The 12887-nt window shown below is 38.4% G+C and overlaps 1 protein-coding gene, 1 long non-coding RNA gene and 1 pseudogene across 2 annotated transcripts; 2 read left to right on the plus strand and 1 right to left on the minus strand.

Annotated features, from left to right (window-relative positions):
- The window catches only part of LOC140945081 (zinc metalloproteinase nas-13-like), a 276809-nt pseudogene that overhangs the window by 56004 nt on the left and 207918 nt on the right, over positions 1-12887 (minus strand).
- On the plus strand, positions 223-1033 carry LOC140945993 (uncharacterized). Its single transcript, XR_012166788.1, has 3 exons — positions 223-285; positions 660-738; positions 987-1033. It is a non-coding gene; the product is annotated as an uncharacterized lncRNA (long non-coding RNA).
- LOC140946523 (beta-parvin-like) lies at positions 1856-10147 on the plus strand. Its single transcript, XM_073395655.1, has 8 exons — positions 1856-1931; positions 4554-4737; positions 5146-5162; positions 5276-5337; positions 6230-6298; positions 6928-7029; positions 7588-7657; positions 9821-10147. The coding sequence occupies exons 1-8, from the start codon at positions 1856-1858 to the stop codon at positions 9895-9897; spliced, it is 657 nt and encodes a 218-aa protein (XP_073251756.1). The 3' UTR covers positions 9898-10147.

A 12887-nucleotide genomic window follows, 5' to 3' on the forward strand; every position in this document is an offset into this window, starting at 1 on the left:
ACATAGTTCCAGTTTCCTTCGTCCGATTTGGAACGCCTGGCAAAATCCTGTCACCCGTGCTCTGTTCACGATGCCCGTGGATAACAAGAGAATTGCAGGTCCTGAAATAACGCAACCAGTTGTTTTGAGAGAAGAAAAACGCCTTCGAAAGCCTCTGGTAACCTCGATCGTGTTTTTTGTATGATTTAGTGTATAGAAGGTGTTAAACTGAAGAGCGTTTGTTGTAGATCAGCAGCGAGGGTCAGCGACAAGATGGCCGCAAAGCGGACGAGCTGCGTCCCATGTGTAAGTTGCTTTGTTCTCTTTGAACATCATTTATTAAAGTTTGAAAACAAGTTAACTTTAAAATTTTTTAAAGTCTACTTTATGGACATTAAACGCAAAATTGAATCAACACAACTAAAATCAGAAATTTGTTCTTTGTTGCATAGTTTTAATTGTAAAAATTAAAATAGAATATTAGACTCGACTATCAGCTGCTGATCGGGAAATAAGCCCTCGCTCCTCTCTCGAGCATTGTCAGTGTCAGTGTCAGTGTCAGCGATAGAGTGGCCGAAGTCGAGCCTAATAAACTATATGATAGTGAAGTTTTGTCCAGTTTTTCTGACTATAATGTACATGTACGACTGACTTAGATTTCCATTTTCTTTTTTTTCCAGTTTTGCGGCCAGGAGTGGTAAGTCAAGCAAGGGGATCAGCTTATATTGAGATGCAAAGAACCAAGGTTACATGTGCAGTGTATCCTTATGCTAAACTATCCAGAGTACAAGTGACTTGAATGTTGGCTTCTTAAGGCTTCTACTGATAAAACTGTCACTTGACCATATAAAAAGTGTGGGATAATTATTTTAGAGCTTTCCTCAGGACCCTTAGACCCATAGACCATGAGACATAAGAAGGGACCTAAAGACTTTTTGAAAGGCAGTATTTTGTCCCTAAATGTCATTTTGCCTGCATGTGCCAGTTTGACTTTAACAGAAGCTCAGATATGGCCCTAGAGAGTCGTCAAGACAACAAGAATTTAGTCTAAAGGTACAACTGGTAGTAGATAATGTTATAGTCTTCAAAGTTTAAACTTATTCTTTATGTGAAAATTTAACTAAATTAATGATACTTATATATTAAAGATGGTGATTTCTTGGACGTACATTTGTTTTTTAATCAGGATAAAAAGTTTAAAATTGACATGAGAATGAATTATCTTCTGAGGCAGTCCATGTCTTCTTTATTAGGGGAAACTCACTTGTGAATTTAAATTTGCACCATTTTCTTGCTGGCAGAGAAGACAGCATATGCAGGTACTGACTGGGTACATTCACTTCTTTCCATTTTACTTTTGATGTTGAGGTTCACTTTTTTTTTCTGTACAATTCTGAAATAAGTGTGATTTTATTTGATGTCTTAGAAATGTGATGGTGAATTTTAAGCTTGGTGAATATAGAAGAGATCACATTAAGTGTCCAGTGGCACAATGTTGTTGTTGTTTTTTTTTTTTTCTGGTTATACGATCATGCACATGAGCACACATCAACATTCCAGAGCTAGCAGCTTGCAGGATGTTTGACACATGAACCTAGTATGGAGGTGCTAGCTTCCACAAGTCTCATGTAGTGGTGGAGTATCTGGACTATAGTAGCCAGAGGGTCTCCTCATTTGGAGAACTCAGATTTTTTTCTTCTGAGCAGCCTACTGTCACTGACTGAATAAACATCTCTAAAATAGATATTATATAGATGGAGGAATGCCTATTGTGGTCCCATCAATCATGGCAAAGATTAGGCCATTCAAGCAAGCCACAAAACCATAAAACCACAAAATTAAAGTGTAAGCTTGCAGTGTAATTTTCTCATGCCCAATGTTTTCATCAGGATTCAGAAGAGAAAGAATTTTCCTCTTTTGTTGTGCAAGCCTTGGAGCCAGCTGTTTGCCTGGTAAGATTAATTTTTATACTGGTGTTTGTGGTTTAATATGTTTTGTTTTTAAGAGGAAGATAAATAATGAAAGGCAAGGTGGTAGTGAAAATTTCCTGAGCAAAAAAATTAGTAAAGCCCAAACCTGAAACAGTCAAATTTTGCACATGGCTATAAAATGAATAAATTTTACAATAATTATTACATCCAGCTCTAAAATTACCTATCCAAATGAAAGCAATTTAACGTGGTTTTTTCTAGCATGGAAATTACAGCATTTTGTTGTTTAGGGTTATGGTAATCTGGCTTAGTCCTCTATAGAACTGTTGGAAGGATCTTGCTTTCCACAAAATAGGGGCCATGCAAAAAAGGGAATTTGTAAAATACAATTCTGTTTCCATCATGAAAACTACAGATTTTCTGGGTAAACTGATCAAAAGAGCTTTTGAAGAAAGTTTCTCCCTTTGTTAGCATTGAAAATAGTAAAAATGTCTTTTCTGCTTTATTTTATTTTGCTTACTGCTATACCTTTTTGGGCAGTACATACCTATCAGGCAATTATATAAGGGAGTATCCCCCGCGCGTAAAAACTTACATTAGTCTGCTTCTTCTTTCGAACTGGCAGTTAAACAAGCAGTCTGCCTGGACAAAAACATGCTTCAAGTTTTCTACAAAAACACAGACACTGTAGCACAGACAGTCTGATCCTCTGTTGTTTCACTTATAGCACCAAAAAAAACACCAAAAACACCAAAAGCGGAGTATCCAGGGCCCTTTTCACAAAAGGAACTTGTTGTCCTTTTTGAAAGTGTCCAACGTTCAGATTCTGGAGGTAGAGGAAAAAAAGACAAAACAATGGGTTATTATATTAAGAAGTTTCTCAATCTTGCTCTCACACTCGGCAGTTGGAACGTCTGAAACAGGCTACCACTATTATTGGAGACGTTCACAAAGATATCACATTTGGAACATATTGCAAGGCGTATACGAGGTCTTACTCTGCCGGCATATACAAACAAATCAGATTGGTACGATGTATGAACCTTTTTCCTGCTGTATCGGAAGTTTTGTGAATGCTGAACTACAAATTCTTCTTATAAGCATGCTCATTTTTACATTTGTACTTTCCATGCTGTTAAGATGAATTGTATTAAGACATAGTGCTATTTGGAAAAGCGCAACCAGTGATTTTTTTTACTGTATTAAACGGTAAATATTTATAAGGGTCTAGTTTTAAAATTTACTCCGGAGGTTTATGATATTTCAACCAAGTTGCATTTATTTACTTTACCCTTACGTTATTAAATAAGCCTCTGAATGGGTATTTCCGAAAGAGAAACCGAAGTGGTGACAATACGTCAAAGATTGGTAAGGCAACCATCTTAAAGATTAAAGTGATGCTACCTTTTCAATAAAGTTTGAAAACGTTAGTCCGGCTTGATGCACTTTCAAAAATTTTTGTTTTGGTTATTTTCTACTTTTCGTCGTCGATGTGGTGCTCTGACCTCACTATTAGCTATAGGCCTAGGGTTACCATGCAAAATAATTAATTCCAGTAAAGGCCACTATTTCACCTGAAAAACTGATGGATGAAAAAACAACAAGCAACAAAGTAGATGTCGGCAGGTGCCCATACAGAGGCTCTATAGTGATACTTGATTTGATAACAGGAATGTCATATACTTGCCATTCTACACTGTAATTGAATGGTTTCAATTGAAATTTAGGCATGCGCATTCATTTAAAAAGAAACACAAAATGAGATTGTTAGATCTACAATTAGACTATAAGGCTATAAAGGTGATCAGAGATTTACAAGTTTAAAATGTATTATATATTGTTGAGTTTTGTCGATTGTGCTCTTAGGCCTTATCATGGTGGTTTCACATTGCTTTTGGTCCCAAAAATTATGTGAAAGGCATGGACATGATACTGTATAAAAATGAGATTATTAAACTCATATCGTGCCTGCAACATCATGCATACATGAACATTCATTTTTCCCTTACTGGCCCTTTGACCTTTCATGTGGGTTCATGTCAGTTGAACTCTTGCTTAATTAAGTCAAAATTTTTCAGTGAATTTGTTGGTACTGACAAACCGACAAATTAAAATTTGTCAGTTGTCGGTTCATGTCATTTTTACTCTCGCTTAATTAAGTCAAAATTTGTCAGTGAATTTGTTGGTACTGACAAACCGACAAAATTTGTCAGTTGTCGGTTCATGTCAGTTGAACTCTCGCTTAATTAAGACAAAATTTGTCAGTGAATTTGTCAGTACTGACAAACCAACAAAATTTGTCAGTTGTCTGTTTGTCAGTTCATGTCAGTTGAACCCTAGCTTAATCAAGTTAAAAGTTGTCAGTGAATTTGTCGGTACTGACAAACTGACAGAAATTTTGCATTTATTTGCCGAAATGAGGATTTGTAAAGGTTGAATAAAGGCTTGAACCTTATGATAGTGAGAAGCACAAAACACTGGACACTGAGGGGGGCCATAGAAAGTTTCCCTGTTAAGCAGATTGACTTTACATAAAATGCAAGGGCTTTCCTCAGGGACAAAGAAAACTGATGTAATGATGAGGTGTCTGTGTGTCTGTAAAACTCAGTTTGACTTTATATTGTGATGGGATCTTTTCTCTAGGAATACATGACAAGGACATTGTAGTCATTCTGCATTTGCTGGTTGCCTTGGCACGTCATTTTGAGTGTCCACAGAAACTGCCCAGTGGAGTTTCAATAAACACAGTCACTGTGCAGAAAAGAGGAGGCATTCTGCTTCCTCAGAAGGTTGTTGAAGAGATAACCGAAGTGACTGAAGGAGAAGAGTAAGTGGCATGAGCATCAAGAGCCATTTTGCTTAGAATATCAGATGTAACTGTTGATGTCTGGTGTTAAAGTGTAAAGTCTTGCTAGGTCTTTTTGTGGCCCTCTTGAGGGGTACGTATGTGACCCTAATCTGAATATTTCAAAACCATTTGTTTCATATCTTGAGAAGGAAGCCATGCATGTCCATGTTGATATTATTTTTTGTATATTGTATGTGCATATTTTTCATTGCTGTGCAGTTTTAAGACACCTTTTTGTCGTTTGTCAAAATTTCTTCTTTTTCATGTCGCTGTCTCAAGGCCATGTTGCTTGTTGAAATTTTACCCTAATTTTAATGAATGACAGTGACCATTTTTATGACCTTTAAATCACAGAATTTAACTCTCGATCATTTTTTTCTTTTTCAGTGATGAAGGAAAGCCTGGTATGTTTTTGCAGTTCATTCTAAACCTTTTTAATGGTTGTGGCTGTTTCCTTGTAACTATTTTGTCAAGTCAGTCATTTATATCAGCTCAGTTTTTTTCTTTTCATTTCTAGAAAGAGATGCCTTTGATGCACTGTTTGATAATGCACCAGAGAAGCTAAAAGTGGTTAAAAAGGTATAGCAATTTAATTTTTGCAAAATTATGGCAGCCCTTAAAGTACTCTACAATAAGGTACATCAAGTAATTGCCACAGATTTGACTCAGTCAAAGCCCATCTATCTGAGCTGAAAACTGTTATTTCTGCCATCCATGTTTCTCCCATGCGATGTTTGGTTGAGTTGCGCATTAAGTATGTTTTCAGAATACCCGGTATGTATGTATATTATGCATGAGCTTTCTGATGTATAATGGTAGTTTTTTTTTTCAAGTGCTAATGATGCCCGGGGGGGGGCACTTTAGGAATTTCTGGGTGGGGATGTGCCGCTGGGAGCCTGGAACCCTTAACCTTTACCAGAGCTAGTTCAGCTGAATTTTGCTACCCTGTACTAGAGTAAACTCCCCAAATCCCCTTATCCTAGAGTAGCTGTGTACCTAGTCTAGATAAAATCTTCAACCAACTCATCAGTTTCTTGAAAAATGATACCCTATACTAGAGTAAATGCCCCAAATCCCCCTATCCTAGAGTAGCTGTGTAGCTAGTCTAGATAAAATCTTCAACCAACTGATCAGTTTCCTGAAAAATGATACCCTATTCTAGAGCCAAACGCTCTGATTTATACCCTATCCTAGAGTAAACTGCTTGAAAACCATACCCTTCACAGCGGCACATACCTATATAGCCCATATATGGCAGTACCCCCCCCCCCCCCCCCCCCCCGGTAATGATGTTTACGTTTTGGGATTTTCAATTATAAATATTAATGGCAAAATGAGATAGAGTCTGGTATTAGTAACAGTAAAATGACACTGTGTGCAAGTGGCCAATTCTGTGAGAAATTGAAAGACATTCAAAAAAAGTATAATATTATGGTAATTACTGACAGCTGATTGGTTGATTGATTTACAGTCTCTGCAGAGTTTTGTTAACAAGCATCTAAGCAAGTTAAGCCTGGAGGTTGACAATATTGACTCACAGGTACTAATGAACTACAGGGCTGTCATTAAGGGCCATGAAATGGGAATTTTGCCCCAGCTACCACAATGAATGTGACCTCTACCTACTGTTGTAGGAAGTTAGTTCCAATAAAAATCCTTAGCTGTTTGTTCCTGCCTACATGTCTTGTTTAGCCAGCAACTTGAAATTTTAGAGATGGTCATGGAACTAGACAAGACACACCATATAACATCACCATTTTTAAGCAACTTCTAAATCATCCTTATGGTATTTTAAATTGTTCATACAATCAACATAAAGGTGATGAGGATGATCAGAACCACATGTAAATCATGAAAAATAAAAGGTCTTATCTTTTAAAAAAAATTATCCTGTTACTTACAGTGTATACAGTGACCAATATTGAAAGATGTAGAGAAAGAAAGTCTGTAATAGTTATGTTCGTATAGGATTAATTTTTGACGAAGTAGGGTAGTGGATCCACGGGATACAGGGGAGGGGGTGGGGGCTACTTTAGAGCAATCATGAAAATTTATCATGACATTGTGGAGGCTCACTACATAAACTTTAGTAATAAAAGGAACTGCTGCCCTTTAAATAGATTAGTAATAAATTGAAATTGTTAATTTTTTTCATTTTTGTTGCCTTAGTTCCATGATGGTGTTTACCTTATCATTTTGCTGGGGCTTCTGGAAGGTTTCTTTGTTCCACTTTACCAGTATTACATCACACCAGCAAACAAAGATCAAAAGGTATGCTGCAGTTAATAATTTCATAGAAGTAGGGATCGTGCTTATTCTATCTTGTGCAATTCGTCAAATGTTGGCAAATTTTTGTGGAGTTGAATTCTAAAGGACTGTGTCAAAGTACAGGAAAAGAAAAAGAAAGTCGTTGTCTTTTGTTCCCGTCCTTCACAAAACGTGAAATTAGGCGCTTTCACTTCATAGTTGTGCGGTGACGGCAGTGAAAAGTACACAAAGCGTGATGTGATGCATGTGCAAAGTTGTTGTTTTGTTTATCAAACCTATTGCTTTTTTGCCGTTCTCGTTGCTGTCGCCGTCTTCTTTGCTTAAGCTCCCTATTACCTTCTCGATAAAACGTGAAACTAGGCAACTTCACGTCGTAGTTGAAAAAGAAAAAAATGTACCAAAAAGTTAGCTCCACGTGCAAAGTTGTTCTTTTGCTAAGATAAACTTACTGCTTTTTTGACATTCTCGTTGCGTTTGCCATCTGCCTAAAGATACGAAGCCTTTACAACATCCCTGTTGTTTGAGCTCGCTCCTTACTGGTGTTTTCATTTTTCAAAACAGCTTCATAATGTTGCTTTAGCTATTGACCTCATGAGAGACAGTGGAATGAAGTTTCATGCCAAACCTGAAGGTAAAAGACTTTGTAAAGTAAATTTAAAGTTAAAAAGGTGTATCTCTAAGAAAAGATAATTCTCGGCTGATAATTTTGGTCTTTTCTTCGGCCCGGAGCGGAGGAAGGGGGGGGGGGGGGGGGGGTGGACTTTCTATACCACTACTGGACGGGACCTCAGGGCGGAGTTTGTTGAGTACCCTCCTGGTCTTCAAAACCTCGGTTTAAAGAATGCTAAACCACTGTAGTTATTACGAGATTAAGCGAGGAGGGTGACCCCAAACAGTGTCCCCCCCACCCCAATTCCCTCCAAGTATTCAGTCCCTTTTGACATCTTGGAGGAGCGGAACAGAAGTTGCAACAGGAAAAAATCTGTGTTAAAAGTGAAAAAAAGAGGACAGTCTCAAGGACAGTCAATGCAAACAATACCAATCTGAATCACAGTCACTTTGTATATTGGCCGCCACCTGAATAACACTGATGTAAATCACAGGGGTTGATTACTGTTGACTAAAAGTTTCCGAAAAATCCGGCTGGAAAGTACATAGAACATGACTCTTTGGGTCTTTCCAGCGGAAAATTTTCAGGAGCAACGGAACATCTGATGAGGTAGTCCTGTTTTTCCGGACGGAATAGAGCGATTTTCGTATGACCTTGAAATGAAAACGCGCGAACAAAACAGAAACAACAAACGAACGGAAATAGAGCGATTTGACTGGTTTATTGAACGGATACAAACGCGCGTGGCTTTTGGTTGGTTAAGCGAACGCTCGGGTGAAAAAACTTCATGCCTGAGAACTTTCTAGAAATCATCCAATACTTCGCTTCGACGTCATCCTGCAACACAAGTGGCCAATCGAGCAATGCCTTCTCCATATTAGGGTTTTCTTTGGCAGGAAAACGAAGAGTCCATGTTTTGATCTTTTCATCCATTGGCTGATAAAACAAATAACAAACACTTACCGAAACCATTTTTTAAGGGCATACGAAAATCGCTCCATTCCAAACGGAAATTTGTGTTCCATTTCCCATCGTTGATACCGGTTCCAGGCAGTTTCAGTAAATGGTTCCACCGGTATGTACAAACGGTAAACGCGATTCTGAGCCAAATTTTACCAGTCCTGAATTTTACGTACCGTTTGTCCAAGCCGAGGATCGACTGGTAAACAAGCAGGATAACCCTGTGAACTTTCTTGTTAAGGTGATTCCATAGTAAAAGAACCTAACATAGATTTTAGCTAAAACTTGGTACACTGATGTAACAAGTCAAGAAGACGATAAAAAAGTAATAAAAAGTGGGGGTCACCGTGCTCGTTTCGAAGTCACAATGCTAACAAATACGGCTATTTAGGACCCTTTTACAAAAACCGCGGGCAGCGCAAAACTAGACAAAAAGGAGAGATTTTTTCGATGATGCATGTGACATCACACAGAATTTGGCTTTAATGTATTGTTTATCCACTTATGTACCAGAAAAATGCCTTTTAGTGCCCTTGTTTTTACTTTACGCTCCAAAGTAAAATTAAATTGGACGCGCGCTTTTCGACCCGTGATGGCTCAATCCGTACAATTTAGTAAAATTGCCAAAAAACTGAACATAGATTTGTGTCAATTTTTTCTCATCGAAAGGAAGCACTGTCCTTATTAAAATCATGAAATAAAAAATGGGGGTCACCGTACTCGTTTTTGCGGTAGAGCTGCAGAAAGTGCGCACCAAACGCATTTTCTCCGAATTTGAGAGAGGACTGGGGCGAGTTTCAAAATAGAATGTATGTGAAAGGGGGAAGAAAGTATTAAAAAATCCGTTTTTACAGAATTTACATCGAGATATCACATTTAGGGCACAATGTGATAAAGAAAGTGTTTAAATGAAAATCAAAGTGAGTAAGCACAAGTTAAATATCCACTATCGAGGTTCTCCGTGAGGAAGTCGAACTCAGCAACACGCGTACTGCTTACGTTATGCACATTCCCAACACACTGAGTCTCACCTCGGCAAGAAACAACAGCAAGCAAAAATTCCAATAGCGTTTCTCTTCAGTCAACTTCATTTTAATAATATTACTTCACATGCCCTTTTTTCGGCGGCCATCTTGTTATGCACAGTAAGAGATGCGCAGTGCAAAACTAGGGAATCACCTTAAGGACTGAGCTTTTTTGTTCGTTCGTTTGTTTTTTTTGCAGATGTCGTTCAAAAGGACCTCAAGTCAACACTCAGAATACTTTACTCGTTGTTCCAGAAATACAAAAATATGAAATAGCTTTTCAGTTGGATTTCCTCTTATGTGTAGGCTGGTGGAACTCCCACAGTGTATGAAATGGACTCAGTCGACAAGGAATTCAATTTCCCGTTGGCCCGTTTCTCGAATCTCCCCGTAATTTACGCCCCCAAAAGCTGGCGTATTTGCATTCAAGATTGAGGTATTTTAAATAGTCTTAAAAGTTATGCGTTAAAGTAACCAGTTTGCGAAATATAACGGCCTAGTTAGGGGATTAAACCCGACGCTACTATTCTTTTTGGAATATGACTTCGGCTCATAAAGCAACGAGAGTTAGTAACGGGACTTTCGAGAAACGGGCCCCTGGACCTATAACCCGTCAAGCCTTAATATTGACGTACATCCAATTTCTATTAACATTTTTAGTGCTCAAGCAAACACTAAGATAGTGAGAGTAACGGAAGTCGTTACTTACGATTACACATCTTGATCGTTAAGCAAATTCTCCTCAACATTACCATAGGTATTGTATGAAGGACGGTGTGGAGAGTATCATAGCTGATATTAGGACTTGAAAGGCTCATCAGAAAAAACACCTCTAGGTAATTCTAAAAGCTCTTGTTGTCCGACAGTACTGTGCAAACCAAGACAGTACAAGCCAGTTTACACAGACAATATTTCGGCGGTTTTCAAGCGACTTCGTGGCGTTTTGTTGGCGCTTTTTCTGCAATTTTTTCAATCTTTATGCAGTAGTTAGTATAGCGCACATGTGCATGATCGTGTGATGTCAACACTTTTCTATCTAAAGACCCAGGATAGGTTTCCTTTTAACCTGCGATGAAGCGTTTTTTAGAAGAGACACTTTTTGAGACGTAATAGAGATATAGGCAGGGCATGATTGTAGGTTTCAAAACAGTAGAAAACGGACCTTAAATGATATAAAGAATGTAACTTACAATTCAGGTACTGTAAGTAATATACTCGTTGGCCAAAATGTTTTTTCGTCTTTTTTGGCTGTCATATATTGTCAAAACAAAATATTCTTTAATAAGCATGTACATATAAAATAAAGTTTTTTGGACAGAAATAAACACATTGAGCTGTTGATTTTCATTGTTTCTTCAATGACTTGTATTTTTGGACGATTAACCTTAAGGCCTCCCTTCGGAAACCAAACACCTCCAAGCTCCAATTCTTTCTGGAACGCACGGATAGCAGCCATTGGCAGCCATTTTCAAATACCCACTGTTCATTTAAAAATTGTAAAATCAACGCTGTTTCAAGGTTTTAATCGACGTTTCGGAAATGCTGCCTTCTTCAGGGTACAAAACTATACACCGTTAAAAAGTCCGTTAAATTAGCTCACGTGCCCGATTAACGTGGAGATACCGTTGATTTTCAAATATGGAACTGTGGATCCTAGTGGCCTTAATCAAGACTTTACTGTCACGTGAATTACTCACTATTTCCTTTCTAGCCGACGCGCGCTGCCACGTGCGGTGCAACAGCGTCGATTTTACAATTTTCAAATGAACGTTAAGTTTGTAAAACCTGGAACATCCCAGAACACTCCGGAACATCCTCGGGACACCCCGGAATACTCCGGAACACCCCCTGACGGGCCGGACGCCCCCGGAACACCCTTAATTACAAAAACTAGGCAAAAAAAATTACAAAACCAAAAAAACCGTAAAATATCATCAATGAATCAACAAATAAGTTTTATCTATAACTGAAAACGGAGATTGGGTCAGATTGACGAATTCACGCTACTTAACAACTTATGAAGATTTTAAGGAAGTAGTCCGTTGTCTTTATATGAATACTTACTGGCCTTCTTGTCTGAAATATGGTTGAAAGAGCCGCTAGTGAAGTCAAGAAGAAATAAATAAACCAAATATAAAATACCTTATAAATAAATATCATGCCGATTTGATGGCTACCGTGTTTGAGGAGTATCACTTATAAAATTCACTTATTTCGATTCTTGTCTTGTTTTCTTTTACTTTGATATATTGTCTTTGATCAAAAAGAAAAATAATCTTGGTTTTTAGTGTTTCATTTTAATTTTCCAGCAGATTCTTGTTATTTTTTTCTTTCGAGTGGGTAGATTACATACGTATTGCATATAGAATTCTTTGTTCTGTAGGTATTTCCCGGAAGGAGGTGGCGGGGGGGGGGGCACTCCCTTATTTGGCCTTGACGGGTATGTGTCCCCGAGCAGGGCATGGTTTTCAGGGTCTTGGACCGGAATCTTTTAAAAGGATGTGAAGGTTGGATATAAGCTGTCTACATTTCTGGTACCAGCAATTCTTTACTAAAAAATCCAATTCGACGATGTTCTTTTGAAAAATAACTTAGTTCTGTCAGCGAAACGAAACAAATCAGGGTCCTAAAATAAGTTCTCTTGTCTTAAGCAGGGTGTGGGTTTGAAGCCCTCGGCGGCAAAACTTTACCCAAACAATCCTTGAGTGTACCCCTCGGGTACGGTCAACCTCTTCCCCAGGGCTTTTCCCTTAAAAAATGGAAAAGCCCTGGGGACGAGGTTGGGGTTCGGTCCGTTATGTTTTTTTGAGATTAGTGAGCCTTCAGACTGACGCGCGATGTTCTGTAGTTCCTCCGTTGGAACAAATATTTTTGTTTTAGTTTAACAGTCTTTGCGACTGTTCTGATGGCTGTTTATGCAGCTTCCTCGGAAAGAACACCCTCTCTGTCACGTCTGGCCATGATATATGTCTAAGTGTCCTGGAGCTCGTTTCTCGAAAGTCCCGATAATTAACGGGCCCGTAAAGCTGTTCTGGTTTACATGCCAGACAGAGGTTTCAATAGTTTTGCATCTTACATGATAAAACTATCAGTTAATGAAACAAAGTGGAGTAGTTTGCTGTCCAGGACACTCGCTCTTATTCTTTATATTTCGATTTGAATATTTGATTTCGGGCCCGAAAAGTTACCGGGACTTTCGAGAAACGGGCCCCTGGCCTTGAGTATCGCTGACCACCCACTACTGAAGCAAAGCTGTCACGTGGGTA

The sequence above is a fragment of the Porites lutea genome, chromosome 8 (genome assembly GCF_958299795.1).
Source record: "Porites lutea chromosome 8, jaPorLute2.1, whole genome shotgun sequence".
Lineage (NCBI taxonomy): Eukaryota > Metazoa > Cnidaria > Anthozoa > Scleractinia > Poritidae > Porites > Porites lutea.

What these genes read in the sequence shown, in the direction of transcription:
- LOC140946523 (XM_073395655.1), top strand. Translation starts at nt 1,856, where the DNA reads ATGTTTTCATCAGGATTCAGAAGAGAAAGAATTTTCCTCTTTTGTTGT. An exon ending in AGCTAAAAGTGGTTAAAAAG is followed by an intron (nt 5,338 to 6,229) that starts GTATAGCAATTT and finishes ATTGATTTACAG; the next exon opens with TCTCTGCAGAGTTTTGTTAA. An exon ending in TTGACAATATTGACTCACAG is followed by an intron (nt 6,299 to 6,927) that starts GTACTAATGAAC and finishes TTGTTGCCTTAG; the next exon opens with TTCCATGATGGTGTTTACCT.